The sequence below is a fragment of the Buteo buteo genome, chromosome 17, assembly GCF_964188355.1.
Source record: "Buteo buteo chromosome 17, bButBut1.hap1.1, whole genome shotgun sequence".
NCBI classification, from domain to species: Eukaryota; Metazoa; Chordata; class Aves; order Accipitriformes; family Accipitridae; genus Buteo; species Buteo buteo.
In genome coordinates, this window is record NC_134187.1 from 1,571,967 (window position 1) to 1,590,137 (window position 18,171).

The following is an 18,171-nucleotide window of genomic DNA, read 5'->3' on the forward strand; positions in this document are numbered from 1 at the left end:
AATACTGAATTATAAAGGATGATAAAGATGAAGCCCGGTTTGGGTTGGATCCTGGGCACAGAGCTGGAGCAAGGAACCTTGTCCACAGCTGAGGCCATCCTCTTCCTCACCCCGTGCCTTCCCTTCTCCATCCCAGCAGCAACCACCCATCGTCCCAGGGCAGAGAGACAGCACCCAGCTGCCCACGCCAAGACAGCAGAGCCCCTAAGGTGGCAACATCAACTTTTATTTGAAAAGGGCATTAAGACGGTGCATTTGAAAATATCAACGGCTTCTTGGCCCTTTTAACAACCCACTCACCCCCTGCCCTCGGCTACACATGGGAACACCACAGTGCTCCGAAATACAGAGATGGAAACGCACACATGCACCTAAACTGACGACTTTATAGAAATATACTTTGTCATCTATACGTACACAAGTATCTAAACTAAACGTGATGTACAAACAGGTCACTTACACTGTGTGTGTCTCTGGGGGGAACATTTACAGGTGGAGTTTGGGTCCCAAAATGCGGAGGGGGAGTGGTGAGACATGCTGGGGGATGCAGCCGGCTGGGAGGCGATGGCCCCGGCCCCGCTGCAGGGTCCCATGGAGCAGAGCAAGGGAAAAGCATCGGGACTGGCGGGACCGGGGGCTGCTCCGCAGGGATAACCCACAGTCCAATGCCTGGGAGCAGAGGCCGGGGGTATTTTTTGCCCCAAAAGGGATGATGGGCGCCCCAAGATGTGCCCCGTCCTGTCCCTGTGGCTCCCCTCCTTCAGTGTGAGCAAACCTTGTGCTCATCTTCCCACCTTTGGTGTGGTTTTGAAGAGTTTTGGAGGTTTTTTTCCTGTGGACACACAATTTGGGGGTTAATTGCTTTTCCTACTGCGTTTTGTTAAAAATTTTAGTGCTTTTCATTAAAACAGCCACAAAAGCAAACACTTCTTCTCCAAGCACCCTGCTTCGCGTTCCTGCTGCCGACCCCAAAACCTGTCCCAGCCAAAACTCAGGCTCCAGCGGGACCAGGCGTAACCTGGGGAGCAAAAAGGGTTTGTGGACAGGGGATGGAGACACACGGGGACCCTGAGGAGAGGCAGCAGCAAAGGGAGAGGCTCTGGCACTGGGCAGGACTGGGACAGGCAGAGCCACACTGGGAGTGGGGCAGCACTGTGATCCAGCCCAGGGACTAAAATAAACCCTTGTTTTTCCTGTCCTCTTAAGCTAGATCATTTCCTAAGCCCAGATTACAGCATGACCACACAAACAAGTGGTGACCTTGGGGCAATTGCGAACTGTATCCGCCACCAAGGAAAAAAAAAAAAGGGGATGGTAAAGTGTAATTACAAGCTTAAAATAACTGCCTGAAGATCTGCAGCAAGAGGTGGCAGAGAAATGGGTCGTGGCTGAAGCAACCCAGCAGAGCACGGGCAGAGCCGGCGCGAACGCTGGGCGGCCGCCTTTACCTGCTGTCCCCCCGCGATGTGCAGAAGCAGCTCCCGCGTCTCCAGATGTCTAAAGCTGTGTCTCTTCGTGTGGCAAAGACAGAAGCAGCACGTCTGGCCGGAGGGGAAGGGGCTGCCCGAGCTCGCAGGAGAGACCCCCAGGGACCCCCAGGCTGCTCGGATGGCAACGGTGGGGAAGCTGCAGGCCACCCGACTGCGAAGTGTGCCCAAGCTCGCCTTGTGAACAGCCTTAGTGCACCGATACTCAAAAGGCATTTGGGAGCAAGAGAGACCCTGTGAATGATTAAACACCCCCTGCGAATGACTGAACACCCCCTGCGAACGACTGAATACCCCCAAGCGACCTTTCCTCCCCGTCCCTACTGTCTTCACCTTGCAGTTTTGGTTTGGTAGGACCCAGAATATTCTACCACGTGTGTCTAAAGCAAAGCTTCGATAGGCTCATCTCCCCCAGCCCAAATCCAGTTTTATCCTATTGCACAAGAAGAGGTGCGATCCACGGCCCACCAGATGCAGGGTCTGCAGGGTGTATGCTCTAAAACACCTCTTATCGCAGCTATTTCCTGCAGTACTGGGGTTTCTTTGTGATTATGGCTCACCTGATTTAAGATTGGGCTTTGTCAAAGTGATTCTGCTTAAAAAAAAAAAAATAAAAATTCTCTCTTTGAGACAGGAACCCCAAAACTGTGAAAACCCAACCCAAAAATATGAAAACAGTGGGTTAATGTGTTAATACTCCCCAGCACGGTGGTTGCTCGTGCCTCGTGTCACCGCCCCAGGCACCCCACTGCATGCCCGGGCACGCTGCCTGCGCGCTCAGTCGCACCAGTCCCCCGCGAGCAGCCTGCCAGTGACCCGGGCGAGAGGCACAGCTCTTGTGGGTTTTTTACCCCCAAAAAAAAGAAATTGTTTTCAAGTGACCTGGAACCAGCCAGGCTGCTGCGTGCCCCCACATTGGGATGGGACGATCGCCACCCTCGTGCTGCACCGGGCAAACTGTCCGTCCAGGGCATCGGGGCACCATGAAGCGCCCAGGGGAATTTGCCACGCAACGAGGGGGCTATGGGGAGATGCAGGCTCACAGGCCAGGAGCTGGGCATGGGGAATGTCCCCCCCCTCTAGCAACCTGCCTCAAGCACCAGCTCGAGAAGGCTTTGGTTTTGCGGTCGCCCCAGGCTCCGGCACGCTGCACCCCAGACCCCCTCCTGCCTTTTACAGCCTCACACCCTCCAGCTTCAGCCCTGCCCCTTGCTGGGGCTCTTGACGTGGCCGATAGATGATGCGGGGAGGGATTCCCCAGGGACCAGATTTGCTTTATGCTGGGAAGATGTACATACCCAACGTGCTCCGCCCGGAGCCAGAGCATCTCCTCTCCCCTTCCCGAAAAACAAAACCAGAAAGGGAGGTCACAGCAAACACCCACCTCCCCGCGCCGCTGTGCCCTGAGCCTCCTGCACCACCAACCGCTGCAGAACATGGTTGCGGAGGCAGAGGGTCACAAAATAAAGTACGGGAGACGGGTTTGCGGTGCCAATGAATCTTGGGGTGACCTCGGTGTCCGTGTCCCCACCCGTCCTGCACGAGGACGCGCTCCCCACAGGGTCAGCAGTCTCTCCCCAGGAGGTCCTTTGGTGCGAGCTGTGCGACGGTGGCTCTGCCCCACCAGCACAGCCGCCCTCAATACACGCACAGGTCTGGGAACTTCATCTCGTACACCGGGATGGAGTGGTTTTGGGGCTGGCCGTAGGCGGCTGTGATGGTGCCGGAGGGGCTTGGCGGTGGCCTGAAACACAAGAGATGGAAGGAGGTGGTTTACAGAGATGTTTGGTGAGAAAGCAAAGCCTGGTGCGGAAAATGCGCATTCCTGCACCATTGCAGGTCTCCCCGGTGCCACCATAGCAGAGGGGAACTGGGGCAGCAGATTTTCGGGTGGCTCGACAAACTGTGCTTGGCTCAGCGTGCTCAGCCGTCGCCCCAACTCACCGTATGGTGATCTCGAAGATCTGGTTGAGCTTGCTCTGCAGCAGCGTCGCCTGTAACACACACGGCAGCCCTATTAGTGCGGCTGCACCCTGAGGACCGCAGATCGTCACCGTCCGCCTCTCCCCAGCAGTGCCACTGCAGGGATTAAAGTGCTGCAGCCCCAACTTACCCGGGCACCGCAGTGGGCGGCGATCTCCTCAAATGGGGCTTTCTGAAATTTCTCCACCACTTGCCGCCTCCGTTCCCGCTCCTGTTCCTCCACGGCGACGCTGTCTACTGAAGCAGAAGGGACATGGCTCTCAGCTGCTCCCTACCTGCACGGACCACCACATCCCCACCTCCCCAGCAGACAGCGTGGATTTGGGCATCACTAGAAAGCCAAGGAGAGGGTCTCCAGCGTCTGGCTTTGGGGCCAGCCCCACCAGGAACACCTCCAGGGCCAGGAAGAGCTATGAAGCTGTTTGGTCACCCTGCAGCCTGGGTGCAATGCTGCCACGGCAAGGTGCCAGGGACTCATCCATCCGTGGTGCGCACACACAGACGCAGGGGTGACAGCACCCACGCACACACCGCGCCAGCCTTCACCTCTCCCTCCCACGGCCGGCTCCCTCACTTACCTATCGCCTTCTTCAGCGTCTCGTATGTGATCTCTTCTGCTGGTGCTCTCTAAAAGAAGGGGAAAAGCAGATGAGGCTCAATGCACAGCACAGGATACCGTTCTGGGATTACAACAACCCAGAACCAGTGTCCCAGGCTGTACTGCTGCACCAAAACACAGTCTGTCCTTAAAGATCAGGGATATCTTTCCTGGCAAAGAGTGCTTTTAAAATGTTTCTTCAGGCTGGACTAGCCAGGCCTTACACCTCCCCGAAAGTAAAGATTTGCCACCCAAACAGCAGTGGGAGACCCTTCCTGCTGTGTGGCTCCCTGGATTGGGTCTGCATGGCAAGGTTTTGGTAGTGGGGGGGCTACAGGGGTGGCTTCTGTGAGAAGATGCCAGAAGCTTCCCCCATGTCCAACAGAGTCAATGCCAGCCGGCTTCAAGACGGACCTGCTGCTGGCCAAGGCTGAGCCCATCAGAGATGGAAGTAGTGCCTCTGGGAGAACGTATTTAAGAAGGGGAAAAAAACTGCTGCGCAACAGCAGCCAGGAGAGAGGAGTGAGAACATGTGAGAGCCCCAGCCCTGCAGACCCCCAGGTCAGTGCAGAAGGAGGGAAGATGCTCCAGGCGCCAGGGCAGAGATTCCCCTGCAGCCCGTGGGGAAGACCACGGTGAGGCAGGCTGTCCCCCTGCAGCCCAGGGAGGTCCACGGGGGAGCAGATCTCCACCTGCAGCCCAGGGAGGACCCCACGCCGGAGCAGGGGGATGCCTGAAGGAGGCTGTGACCCCGTGGGAAGCCCGCGCTGGAGCAGGTTTTCTGGCAGGACTTGTGACCCCATGGGGGACCCACGCTGGAGCAGTCTGTGCCTGAAGGACTGCAGCCCACGGAAGGGACCCACGCTGGAGCAGTTCGTAGGAAGGACCCACACTGGAGAAGTTTGTGGAAGACTGTCTCCCATGGGAGGGACCCCGCACCAGAGCAGGGGAAGAGTGAGGAGTCCTTCCCCTGAGGAGGAAGGAGCAGCAGAGATGACATGTGATGAACTGACCGCAACCCCCATTCCCCGTCCCCCTGCGCCGCTGAGGGGGAGGAGGTGGAGAAAACTGAGAGTGAAGCTGAGCCCAAGAAGGGAGAGGTGGGGAGAAGGTGTTTTAAGATTTAGGGGTTTTTTTCTCATTACCCTACTCTGATTTGTTTGGCAATAAATTAAATTAATTTCCCTGCGTTGAGTCTGTTTTGCCCGTGATGGTAACTGTCGAGTGATCTCTCCCTGTCCGTATCTCAACCCACAAGCCTTTTGTTATATTTTCTCTCCCCTGTCCAGCTGAGGAGGGGAGTGATAGTGCGGCTTTGGTGGGCACCTGGTGTCCAGCCAGGGTCAACCCACCACACTGCCCTTGCAGGCTGGGACCTGTCAGTGCCTGGAGGGGAGCGTCAGGGGGAGTTGGGGTCTTTCTGACCCCGCTCGCTGCCAGACACACCAGGACTGAGTTACGGGCGCCTGTGCTCGCAGCCAGTGGAGCAATTATGCGTGCAGCCAAATGAAGAATTAGAGAGGGCTTAACCGCATACTGTCAGGTTACTAAAAGTATGCAGTGCTGAAGGGATGAGGCAGCCCCTGCAGCTCTGGTGTAACACAGTACCTGCTCTCGCTCAGGACTGTTTCTCGACTCCACCTCAACCTGCAGGGAAATGGTCTCACCAATGCTCTTCCTCTTGGACAAGCGATCTTCATCTGGGGAGGAAGAGAAAGGGCAGAAGAGCTAATTGCAGCCATCTCAGGGGCAGTGGGGTGAGCACAGGCAGCCCCCGGGGAACATGGCCTCACATCCCATCCCCAGGGTGGCAGTCCATCTGAGCCATTCACCCAAATTCATCCAAACCAGCAGAACTGAGGACTGAGCCAAGCCCAACAGACTTCATGGCTCCTTCCGTCCAGTCAGCCGTACATGTGCCAACCCCAGAAAGTTCCCAATTAACCACTTCATGCCTCAGTTTCCCCAAGGCTACTCCTCTAAAGGAGGGCAGAAAAACAACAGGGCCACATGTAGGACAAGAACTTCACACCCTCATAACTCTGCAGAGCAAGGGACCAGTTTCCTTTCCCCGCCAGTTCTCCGGGATGCCCCAGGGTGGTGCGTACCCGTCAGCTGGGGGATGTAGGGTGTGCTCAGCCGGTCCGAATTGTAGCCGCTGCCGCCCAGCACCTCACTGATCTTGCTCTGCCAGAAGAAGACCTCCGGGCCCAGGCGGTCAAGGCTTTTGCTCAACCTATGGAGATAGAGGAAAAACCAATGGAGATGGCAGCACCTCTCCTGCTAGGGGAACCATGCCAGCAGGGTTTCCAGTCCCTTTTGGGTCAGAAACAGAGGGCTCTCATGGCTTTGCTTAGTTCCAGCACAGCCCGGCTACATCACGCTATTTCTGCGCACACCGGCACAAAGTCAGAGTCTCAGAAGGGCTCTCGCCCCATCACGAAGGGTACGGATGCACTCAGGGAGCACCACCCTGACCTCGGGAATGTCTCAGGAGAACAGTGGCACTCACTGGGGGCAGCGTCACTGTAAGGGACCTCACCACCAAATGTGACCCACGCCAAGCGTGCCAGCAGGAACGGGACAGCCCAGCCAGCCTTGGCCTGCGGATGCTCAGCACGCAGCAGGCATCCTTGAGCCGGTGGCACGGCGGAGCAGCAGGATGACATAGCAGATCTACACCCATCCTGCTGTCAGACAAGGGGAAGGATCAGCCTGCAGAGCTGATCCCGGCATTTGGCTGGCTGTGAGCGCAAACCATGGCGGCCATCCCCTTCCCTGGCTGCATGGAATCCTCCTCGGATTCTAAACAGGCTGAAAACCACTTGATGTCCTTCCCACTGTGCGATCCCCAGATGGGAAAGGAGACAAGCACAGGCAAGTGAAGGGTTGATAAACCCATTAATCGCCCACGATCTTAAGGATGCCAGTCCCTCAGGAGCAGGTAGTGGGGAAGAAGATATTTTCCAGGCTCTTACCTGGGTCTCTCCACAAACACATCTTCAGGGAGCAGATAGGGAGCTTCCTTCTGCCGCATCTGGATGACCTGTGGAAGACAAGCAAGGAGCCAAGCTCAAACCCCACGGGTAGCCAGAAGAGTCGATGCCAGAGTTGCCACGGACAAGGCTCCAGCCCTGTCCCCAGACCCTCCCTCGCACCTCGTGGATGTGCTGGCAGAAGGTGGGCACGGTGGTGAGCTGGCTGATGAGGTTCAGGTAAGCTGCACTGAGGGCAAAGAGCGCACAGCGGTTGTACGCTGTCAAGTTATCCTCGTTGATCTGGGCAATCTCCTGCAGCAGAGACACAGACCCATGAGATGAGGACAGACAATGCCCCTGGATGGTTCCCATCCACCTGATGGCATCCCCTGCCCTGCAAACATCCCAGCTTTTGGAGCTTGGGTCTGCAGCATTTCAGAGGCTGGCAAGGTGACTGGGATCTCCCCCCAGCATGCTGGCCTGATCCCACTACGGTGGCAGAAGCTCAGACCAGGTGAGGCACTTGCATCCTGCTTCCTCAGAGACCCCAACTCCAAAACAGCCCCCCTCCCAGAGCCTCCTTCCCATCGCATCCCAGCCCACCCCCCCACGGCGCTGAGCACCAGCAGCACATCCAGCTCCCTGCTGCCTACCTGCACGGCCAGCACCAGGCGGATGAGGTCCACCACGACCTCCTCGTTAGCCAGCTCGATGCTGATGAGCATCAGCATGCTGTAGAGAGCCTCATAGTGAGCCTGCACATTGCTCTCCTCCTTGCATATCAGGTAGATGTGCCGGTAGAGCTGCTGGCCATGCTGTGGGGACACGGAGAGATGCGGTCACCCCCTGAGCATCCCCTACGAGTAACACTGCCATCAACGCAGAGAAAGAAAAGCAGCAGGGCTCAGCAAAGGGGCCTCCATCCATGCGGGAGGGAGCAGAGCTCCTCCGGTCACCAAGCAAATGAAGAAAGGCCCAGGGAGAGGGAGCTGTGACTGTCAGGTGGGGTTTCACCATTTGATGCTGGACCCTGATGGGGAAGAGGCACCGGCAGGTCCAAGAGCAGAGCCCAGGGCAGGAAAACAGCACTCGCAGCACCAAGCCTAGGGAAAGGATGCCTCTGTTGCAGAAGCATTACAGAAATCATGGCTCAGACCACAGCAGAAATATAAAGCCCTGAGACACATCACTTGACAGCAAGGCATGGGAGAGAGCAGGGCACATGCTGGTGCAAGGGAAACTCAGCTCTGCGACAGATTTTGGTTTGAGTGCTGCATTGCTGCTCCCTGGTGTGCGCAAGGTAAAAAATTGATCCCATCTTGGCCTCAAGTTAGCTCCAGAGGGGTTTGCACCACCCTGGAAGTCTTTTAAGGAGGCAGCGGGGTGGGGGGGAATAAAAATAAATAAAATCAGGCAACTCTGAAAGCCACTTGATAAATAGCTTTTGTGATACCAGCAGATCCTGAGGTACACATTCCTTGGGGCAAATAGCAGATTTAGGAGCCTAGAAAGGCCCACGCATGAAGCGCTGATGGAGATGATTGAATCCCACTGGCTTTTCCCAGGGACATCCCCAGGTTTAGAGGCATCATGGTACTCCAAGACTCAGTGTGACTTGGGGAAACAGAGGCACAGTCCTCACACTGGTCTGCACAAGGACAGCTTGACCCAGACCCTGACACTACCTTCTTCATGAAGACAGTATCTTGGCGCGAGCATTTGTCCACTTTCAGCTTCAGGACCGAGATGTCGCTGATGGTGCTGCAAGGAAAGGCCAAGGGGAAGGGAAAACTCAGACACCGGAGGGAGGAGGCATGATTCCCGCATGCCTGCAGAGCTGCTGGCCAGGAACTAGATGTCCAGGAGGAACCGAGGGGGAAAACTAAAGGTGGCTTTTAAAACCCATCTAAGCAATTCAGATATTCAAGAGTACTGAGGCAAATCACTACAGGATTTCAAGGCAGTGGCACTCAGGAACACAAAGGTAAGTTACAAAGAAGTGTGCAAGCAAAGTGGATTAGCAGGACCACAGCAAAACACATGGAGGTGTTTCCATCTGGGATTACAGTCACCTTCCAAGGTAATGCAGCATGGACAACACAAGTGCCCAGCAGGCCTATCCATGGGGACGCAACGCAGTCAATGAACCCACTCGAGTTGGTTATTGCTCCTGCACGTCCTCCTGGGACCACTGTCTAACCACAGTTACATTCAGCAGCATGGTCCCATGTCCCTCTGGGCACAGGCTCTCAGGGAGACCCTCCACCCACCTGGCTCTTAGCAGACCACTGATCTGCAGCATTAAACCACCCCAGAACTGGTACCAGATTTATTAATAATCCTGCCAGCGCTCCCAGCCCCAGCAGATCTCCCTCCCAAGCCCACTCTGCAGGGTCTGCAGGTCCCAGCCCTGTTGGGGAGCCCCCTGGACATACCTGATGGTGGAGAATTTCTGCCGGTTCCCATGGCGATCGATGAAGCTGATGAGGATCTCAAGGACAAAGAGGCGGATCTCAGCATCCTCCATGAGGGCTGCGGAGAGCAGCCTGTCCAGGAAGGCGCTGGGAAGTGCCGTGAGCATGTTACTGCACTGGAAGCCCACAGAGACCTGCAAGCGTCAAAGAAAAAGGGAGGCAATGTGACAGTGTCACTTGAAGGAGGTTAAAACACACCAAGAAAGAGGGGATGCAATCAGAGAAGACTAAGTACAGCTTGAGCTTTTCCTACACCACGCCAGGGGAGAGGGTCCCTGAGCTCAGCTCTGCCATGCCAGCAGCTGGGACCCCCCCAGGTCTTGTGGGGTTTGGACACTCCTGCGGGGATGGTGACATGTTCATACCTGGAGGAGGGACTTCAGGAGCATTATCTGTGTCAGCCGATTCCGGTTCTCCCTGCCACGGAGAGAAGAAACAAATGGTAAAATCCAAGTGAAAACAAAACAACCCTCCTTCCATACCCAAAGGATGGAAAAGCCTCAGAAAGGGCAGGACGAATTTCCTGAGAGTCACCACCACAAACAGCCATGCTGTAAAGGTCTCCAGCAAATGAGCTCCAGATTTAACAGCCAGCAAAAAGGCTGCTAAAGGAATGATGAATATCAAAGTATACATCCCGCCATAGGCATCAGAAACAAGGCAGCACTCGCATCTCCAGGCAGGCGCAAGCTGAGCTCAGGACGATGAACCAGCCTCTGGATGTCCCCATCCCACAGTGACTCCCAAGGGACACCAGGCACTGGCTCTGAACAGGCTCCTCACTTTTAAGCAGCTGAAAATTGGTAAGACCCAAGCCCTCCTGTCCATGGAGGTACGTACCCCTGCTCCCATCTCACTTCTTGCAAAGCCACCACGAACCACACTTCCACTTCAGTGATGTGGGGGGCTTTTATGCAAAAAAAGAAGAAACCTTGCATTCTCTACTGTCTGAATTCAGTCTTTTCTAGCCCCGGGGGGACACAGGGAGCCCCCAAGGTATTTCCAGGCTGTCCCATGACATGCTGCCTGTGCTGCGAACCTCTGCCCAGGGACTGAGCTGCACTATAAATGGCAGCATCCCCATAAGCTGAACTGCAGGTCGCACCTCCTCTGCAAACTCCTGGTTCACCTACACACCCAGAGCAAGCACCATCCTTCACACAGCGTCAGATGAGATCTAAAAACTCTCCCGGAGGAAGCTCATGCGGAGCTCCCGGGGGAGCTGATAAAGGAGCAGTGACAAACAGCCTGGCACAGCCAGCCCAGCACTGAGAAGCGACTGCCATCCTGGGGCTATGAGCCCAATTCTGCTCCTGCAGCAAGGAAAGCTGCCCTGGCCGAAGGGCACACAGCACCCAGTGTGTCTCCCACCATGTGAACTGGGATTGAACACAGGCATCGGGAATTACCCTCATGTGAGCGAGGAGCAGAGCGTGTCTCCTATCAGCCAGCAAAATCTCTCTCCCATCAGAGACAAGTGGGAAGAGCCTGACCGCACTTTGAAGATAAATATAGCATGAAAATCTGTTTGCTCCTTACCTACATGTTTCAGCACTGATACCCTCGCTCCAAATAGCTCTCATGGTCTGTTCCCACACTTCTTCAGCAATTATGTTGTTTGGGTGTTTTCCCTTCCTTCTCTTCCTCCACCGCTGGGTATAAATACCACCTCCTGCTCAGTGTTAATAAAAGCTCAGAGGCAGCTCAGAGGGGCCACGCACCAGCGGGGGAAGGCAGCGATGAGCAGCCAGTCCCACGAAGCCATACATGAGCTTCTCAAAAGCCACAGACAGCCCTCCCTCACCAGCGGCCACCTCGCTGCCTGAGACAGCCAAAGTCACTCCCCTGAATGTTATTTTTAGTTCCTGGCTAGTTTTGGACGACACCCTGGGACCGAGCTCCTGACAGCTGAATCTCTCAGCAGGTACCCTAAGAAACGCAGACTTCAACTGCAGCACCACTGCCTGTAAACACCTCTTCCCCTTGATGCTCCAGTGTTTCAAGGGGCCCTTGTCATCACATTTGCAGCAGACAGCAAAGCATTTTAAACAAGGATCGCACGTTGCTCAGCTTCCCTCGCTCTTCGGTGGAAGCTCCCGATGCTCAGCCTTTCCGATAATGTGCCCATGTTCCACTCTGTCCCCAAAGGCCACCTCAAGGTGGGAACAGTTTCAGGAGCTCCTCGGCACTTTCAGCCCCGCGTTCGAAGACTCGTGTCACCACACACCGGACAGCAGCGGGGAGAGCAGGGCAGGGGGGAGCAAGAGGAGGGAGGAAGGCGGCCGTTCTCACCCAGCTTTGCCAGCCTCGATGGGCTGCTGCGAGGAGGGTAGCGGCACCTTGTTCATGATGAAGACCATCACCTCAGACTGCTGGTAGGTGGGCAGCGTGCTGGCGAAGGACCCTGCGGGGACAAGAGCCAGTTGGCAGCGTGCGAGGCGTAGCCCACCGTTCCCCAGAAGCAGCCAGTGCCACGGGGTCTGCCCGCCTGCCCCGCTCCAAGCTGGCTGTCGGACCCCCATAGCCAGGCTGGGATAGGACAAGCCCTGCCTGGATCTGGCACCCGCAGGCAGCTTTACCTTCAGGGCAATTCCAGACCCGTCAAAACGCCTCCCAGGTGGGGCAGCCCCAGGCCCAGGCAGGGCGAGGCTGAGAGATGCCAACCCCTGCCTCTACTCCTTCGTTTTTTGGGGCTGGTGCATCCCCATCCTCAGTGGCTGCGGCAGGCTGCCCTCTTTCCCTCCTCTCCTTCCCTTCCTCGGGGTCTCCTACCCAGGGAGAAACAGGACTCTGCCGGCACACAGCAGCTCTGCCGGGGATGGCCGGGGTTGCAATGCCACCTGCCGATAACCCGCCACCACGCTCACAGCCGCGCTGCAACCGATAAACCTCATTTCCCATCGCCGCTTTTAGGATGAGGGCGACTTCGTTTCACCCCAGATAATCCCGTAGAGGCACAAGGCAGAAACCCACCGCGCAGGGGATCACCCACCAGCGCAGCCTGCGCCGGGCACGGCGGGACACCTCACCGATGGTTTTAATGACGGCCTCCTGGAACATCCTCTCCTCGTGCTCCTTGATGATCTTGGTGCTGACGCCGGCAGCGCAGTCGTAGCTCCCCGTCAGCGCGTAGTCGATGCTGAGCCGCAGCTGCCTCAGCAGGGTGTTAAACACCTCCAAAACCGTGGGGCCTGGGGGGGGGAGAAGAGAGACGGTGGAGAATCGCCGGAGGACAGCAGCAGCTTTCCCCGTGGAGATGGAGGCTGTAGTTTCCCACAGGACAATGTGTTTTGTGCATCCCATCACCCCATGAACAGGTTGAAAACAGTTTGGCCAGACACAGAGTGACTTTTAGCCCCCGCCAGCTTCCCTGGTCAAGACAGGAGAGAAATGTCCTTCCAGGAGCACCATCAGCTCAGCATATTCACAGCAAGCCCCTGAAAATCCCTTTGCCCCCTGTCACAAAGGCGAAGGCTGGCATTGTATTCAGCCCTCCAGGTTTAGGTTGCTGCACATGGGCATGGGTGTTGCGCTTGGGAGCACTGAAATGGCACAGAAGAGACCCCAAGCACCCATGGATGCTCTGGACTGGATCCCCCCCACCAGCTCACACCTGGGCGCACGCCAGAGCCCAGTCCAAACGTCTGGCACCTCTTCACCATTCCCACCGCAATAAAAGGGCAAAGAGATGGATGGAAAGGATAAGTTTATTCACTTACCAACAGATCCGGAGGCTGCGATCACTGCTGCCTCCGAGAGGACCTCCACGATGCCTGCGCGCACGGTGGCCGCGCTCTTGCTGTTGGCATCCAGGTGCCCCAGGAGCTGCTGGATCACGAGATGGGAGTGCTGCGGCTGGGAAGAGAGCATGAACGTCAGCACGAGTGCTGCATGCACGAGGTGACAGCCCGTTTCTGTAACCCACACGGCTACCGGGGACAAATCCTGCATGTATGCCCAGCTGCACCGAGTCCCTGCCCGGCTCTTTCCAAGACAGCTCCGGATGCAAAATGAGAGGAGGCACCTGGAGGAAGCCTGTTTTACATGACTGAGCAAAAGCTTGGAGCAATTTGCACGGGAAAAATGATCTAAAGAGCTGTACAGATCTAAGGAAATTGTGAAAACTAATCCTGGGGATTTCAGGGAGAAAAGATTTGATTTTTGCCAGGGTTTCCCAAAGACATCTATACTTCAAAAGGGTCCTGCTGAGTTATTGTGACCTGACGCTTCCAATATGCATTAACAGGATTTTATAAAATCTAGTAGCACTGTAAAGGGTTTTAGTCAGTTTACAGGATTAAAAACAAGAAACGAGAGCAGGGGGCAGAGACCTGCTTTTCACTGTAAGAGTTCTCCAAGCAGAGCTGTGGCTTGGCTAAATCCAAAAGCGAAGCAAACTTCCAAAGGGGTGAAGTGGGGCAGCAGGTCTGGGACAGCCTCAGCAGAGTGGGAGCAGGGTGGGAAGGCAGCACCATGCCCAAGAGCATGCAGGGACCCATGCAAACAGTTTCATTGAGATCCACATGGAAAAAGAAAGGATGGACCTCTTCCCATCACTTTGGGGTTTACCTAAACTGCATTTCCATAGCCCCCAGTGAGAAGGGGAGAGGCTGGCAGGGTCTGTCTCCAAGAATCCCCATGTCTAAGGACGGGGATGCTGGGCTGCAGGTGCTGTCACGATGCCTGGTTTGTCCAGGGCACTTTTCACCCCAGACAGCCCCTCTCCTTTTCTGTGGGGATGAGAAGCTTGGGTTGATTTACACAGCAACGATCTGGAAAGAGGCAGCTTTCCATGGAAGCCCAACTGCTTCCTTTGGAGTGTTTCACAGCACGCTGCTAGCCCGTCTGATTCAGCAGGGCTTTGCTTTTCGCTGAGAGGGAGGGAATCGCTCCCGGGACTGAGATACAAGCTCCATGAGCAGCATCCTAAAACACGTATGGCTGGTGCACAGCCAGGTTAACTAACACCTATCAGCCATTTCCCCACATACCCATGGGGCCCCCAGCCCACGCCGCCATACACCTGGGCTGCGCCTGTCTCTAGCCCGTTTTGGGGCACGTTTGGTGGCCGAGCTCATTGCGAGCGCTCGGACTCGGCGCTGCCGGGATGCGGCAATGCGGCGGCGGCTCTGACTCAGCCCAGGCGTGGAGGCAGACGCGGATGCTCCCAAGCATGCACATGCATCCCCAACCGGTGCCGCCAGCCAGAGTCCCGCCAGCTCCCCACCTGGATTGAGTACATGATGATCCTGAAGCAGCAAGTGGCAAAGATCTTCGGCTCCCAGAGTGAGTGGTTATCCAGGTGGCTGGGAAAGAGATGGAAATGGAGATGAAAGTAACTGCTGGTCCCACAAACCCTGCAGGGGTGCAAAGCAGCACCAAGTGCCAGGGACAGCCAGAAGCAGCAGGAACCAAATGCTGCAGGCAAGGGCAGGGACACAAACTCCTCTCCCGGGTGACTTTTCTCAGCGACAGCTATCTATCCCGTGCTATATTCCTCGCTGCATCCAAAAATGAGAGCTCAGCCTGAAACCAAGTTCCCACCTCCAGTGCCGTGCCGAGGGGAGCCAGAGGGGCCCATGCCTTCGCGCCAGCTCTGGCCCGCATTGGCTGTTTCCCCGTGCCTCAGTTTCCTTTGTGCCAAAAATGAGGGATGCACGACTTACATGAGTACGGGTTTGATGGCGTTCTTGATGTTGCCGTATGCTGCTCGGCCCAGCAGCTCCCGCAGACACCTCTCCGCCAGCTCCGTAGGACTCTCCTTCTCCTTCTCGGTGGCTTGCAGCGGGGAGGGGGAGCGGCTGTGAAAGCAGAGGAGGGCGATGAGAGCGGCGCTGAGTGTGTGGCAGCAGTGGGGGAGAAGAGGCACAGAACCCGGCCAGGGAGGGTTGGAGCAAAATGGTTTTGGCATCTGCCTGCACCCTGTGCTGCGCAGGGCCGTGGGCTACCCCTCACACAGCCACGGCCACCCCACAGCAGTCAAACGTCACCCTGCCAGGCAGCTCCGTCCCAGTAGAGCCCAGCGATAAAGCGCTGCTGGATTTGAGCCAGATCAGAGAGCAAGCACGGGTGCACGGATTGCAGAGGAGGGGGACGTGCCAGGATGGCCCCGCTTGCAGCACCAGGCTGTGCCAGGCAGCAGGGACAGCCCCTGCGTCCCTGGGACTGGGATGACGATCACGGTTCACGGTTCTGGACGGGAAAGGATCTCATCAGTGAAGATGCAGGACATAATGTCCTCCCAGGGTGAACACAGCTTCCAAGGGGAGGAAGAGCAAAGCAGTCACAGCCCGGCACAAGTCACCCTGAACACGCACACCCCAGAGGAGATCCATCCCTTTTTTCCACACTTGGGCTTGTTTGGCATCACACAAACACCACGAATGCTTTTATCACCTTGATGCTTCAGTTTACAAGAAAAAGGGAAAAGGCATCTGGTCAGAAGCCAGCTTTCCAGGGCTGCCACATCTCTCTTAACCTTCAAAAGGAAAATCCCAGGAGGAATTCATGCCTGCTTCTCTGCTCTGCTCTTCTCAGCTAAGCATCTCCCCTTCAAACACCCAGCTGGTGACAAGCACGCAGCCGGCAGGGGGTTACGCTGGAAGAATGGAGGGTCAGTGAGCAAAGCCATATTTCGGTTCCTGAGATTCTTCTTGCCTGCCTTTAAAATAACTGCTTCAGTAGCATTTAAGCAGGAATCCCTCACAGAGGTCAGCCCACTGAACGGGCAGCTCAGAGCCTTTGCAAACAGCATGCCTTAACTGCAGGGACAGTGCGGAGAGCTCTCTGCTCCACGGGAGCCACGGTGCCCTGCAGTGTCCAAGATAGCAATAACTTTCACAGCACCGGGTGACATGCAGAGCTCCTGCCACCTGCAGCATCCTTCAGTGAGATACTCACAGGGTTTCTCCTCTAGCCACTGGCTGCATTTTTCACGAGCTGCAGGCACAAATCAGCCTGCAATGCCTCTGCCCTGCAAAACCTTGGCAAAAGCAGTCCCCTGGCCCTGAAGCTGCTGGTGGAGCAGATAGGTCACGGCAGCAGCAAGCACTCACCTTTCAGCCTCCTCTACATGCTGTAAGTTGAAGAGCAGTGAGGGCACGATTTTGTCCATGTGCTGTGGGTCCCAGATGTTGGCTTGGAGTTCGTCGTTCACCGTCTTCCTCACCACTCCTTGCAGGCCTTTAATGCCAGACATCCGGATCCTAGGGAACAAATTGACACCAAAATGCTACATATCTATATAGCATACGTTATTTTATATTTATATACAGATACATATATACGGATGAAGCTGTGCAGGAAGTTGGAGAGAAGACACTGACTTCTGCACTGCTGGAGGGGTTCGTGCAGGTGACGCCCCAGTTGTAGAATCATAGAATCACAGAATGGTTTGGGTTGGAAGGGACCTTAAAAGTCATCTAGTCCAACACCCTGCCATGAGCAGGGACATCTTCAACTAGACCAGGTTGCTCAGAGCCCCTGTCCTCATAGCAGAGGTGTTCCAGCCCTTGGATCATTTCTGTGACCTCCTCTGGACCCACTCCAACAGGTCCATGTCTGTCCTGTGCTGAGGACCCCAGAGCTGGATGCAGGACTCCAGGTGGGGTCTCACCCCATCGGAGCAGAGGGGCAGAATCCCCTCCCTCGACCTGCTGGCCACACTGCTTAGGACGCAGCCCAGGACACGGTTGGCTTTCTGGGCTGCGAGCGCACATTGCCGGCTCATGTCCAGTTTTTCATCCATCAGTACCCCCAAGTCCTTCTCTGCAGGGCTGCTCTCAATCCCAGCTCCAGGCCTGGTATACCCCAAGGCAATCCTACTGCCTCGCATCCCCGGGAGACATGGCTTCCCGCAGCCCAACAGATGCGAGCGGGAAAGGCTCTGAACCAGCTAAAAATCATCCTGGCAGCAGCAGCCAGCTCCCATCCGCCGTCTTTCCCAGGAGGCCGCCGGGCGAGCAGCAGCCACACATCTCCACGGCACGCACTAGCCAAGATGGAGAGGTAGCACTGGCGAGCCTGGGCTCTCTGAAGAATTGGTTTTGGCTCTAGCAAGTCTCCGTTCTCTGGCTGTGGCACGCATGGAGGGTTTTCCCGTTTCCCCCGTTCCCAGCAGCTGCAGAGCCGAGCTGCACCCACGGGGATGCTGGATGCTAGGGAAGCCTAGGTGCTTTTTGACACCGGTGTCCCTTCTGGGTCCGAAAATCCTGACTCTGCTCTAGTTAATAAAGTCATCAATAAAAATTTCCCTACGCAGCAGGATTCCCAGGTCTGAAACCAGCCCCTCAACACCCACTGTTAATGCCTGAGAAAGATAGTACATGCTTATCTGCAGAAATAAATGCATTAAATAACCGGCTCTGAGGTGTCCCTAACACATTTTGCAGATCTGATCAAGGCAATAACCCGACCGAGACACAATTCTTGAGGAATGAGCTTTGAGCGGGACCAAGGGCCCAGGAAAACAGTGCACTCCTTTTTAATTACAGGAGCTGCAGAATTTCTCTCTTCCAGTCTCCAATGCAATTTAGCCAGCATCACCAGTGCCCTGAAGGTCAAGTGAAAATAATGAGCCTTCGACATTATTTCCTTATTAAGGAAGAAAACCCCTGTGAGTCTGCAGAGTTAAAAGGAGGCAAGCCTGGTCC

The 18,171-nt window shown here is 55.9% G+C and overlaps 1 protein-coding gene across 2 annotated transcripts in view; it reads right to left on the reverse strand.

The window, feature by feature from the left end:
• Positions 1–214: 214 nt before the first annotated feature.
• Positions 215–18,171, reverse strand: part of EFR3B (EFR3 homolog B) — a 41,633-nt gene continuing 23,676 nt past the window's right edge. The window contains exons 6-23 of one of the 2 annotated variants that reach the window (XM_075048877.1): positions 16,576–16,725; positions 15,187–15,321; positions 14,748–14,826; positions 13,240–13,375; positions 12,550–12,711; positions 11,813–11,924; positions 9,886–9,937; positions 9,482–9,654; positions 8,732–8,807; positions 7,700–7,861; positions 7,227–7,358; positions 7,047–7,114; positions 6,177–6,304; positions 5,677–5,768; positions 4,049–4,097; positions 3,601–3,704; positions 3,432–3,481; positions 215–3,231 (exon numbers count right to left, since the gene is read on the reverse strand). In XM_075048877.1, the coding sequence (XP_074904978.1) occupies positions 3,126–3,231; positions 3,432–3,481; positions 3,601–3,704; positions 4,049–4,097; positions 5,677–5,768; positions 6,177–6,304; positions 7,047–7,114; positions 7,227–7,358; positions 7,700–7,861; positions 8,732–8,807; positions 9,482–9,654; positions 9,886–9,937; positions 11,813–11,924; positions 12,550–12,711; positions 13,240–13,375; positions 14,748–14,826; positions 15,187–15,321; positions 16,576–16,725 (1,966 nt within the window). In that variant the 3' untranslated portion in view covers positions 215–3,125. Of the gene's footprint in view, positions 3,232–3,431; positions 3,482–3,600; positions 3,708–4,048; positions 4,098–5,676; positions 5,769–6,176; positions 6,305–7,046; positions 7,115–7,226; positions 7,359–7,699; positions 7,862–8,731; positions 8,808–9,481; positions 9,655–9,885; positions 9,938–11,812; positions 11,925–12,549; positions 12,712–13,239; positions 13,376–14,747; positions 14,827–15,186; positions 15,322–16,575; positions 16,726–18,171 lie in introns of both variants that reach the window. The other variant, XM_075048876.1, reaches the window with a different exon arrangement.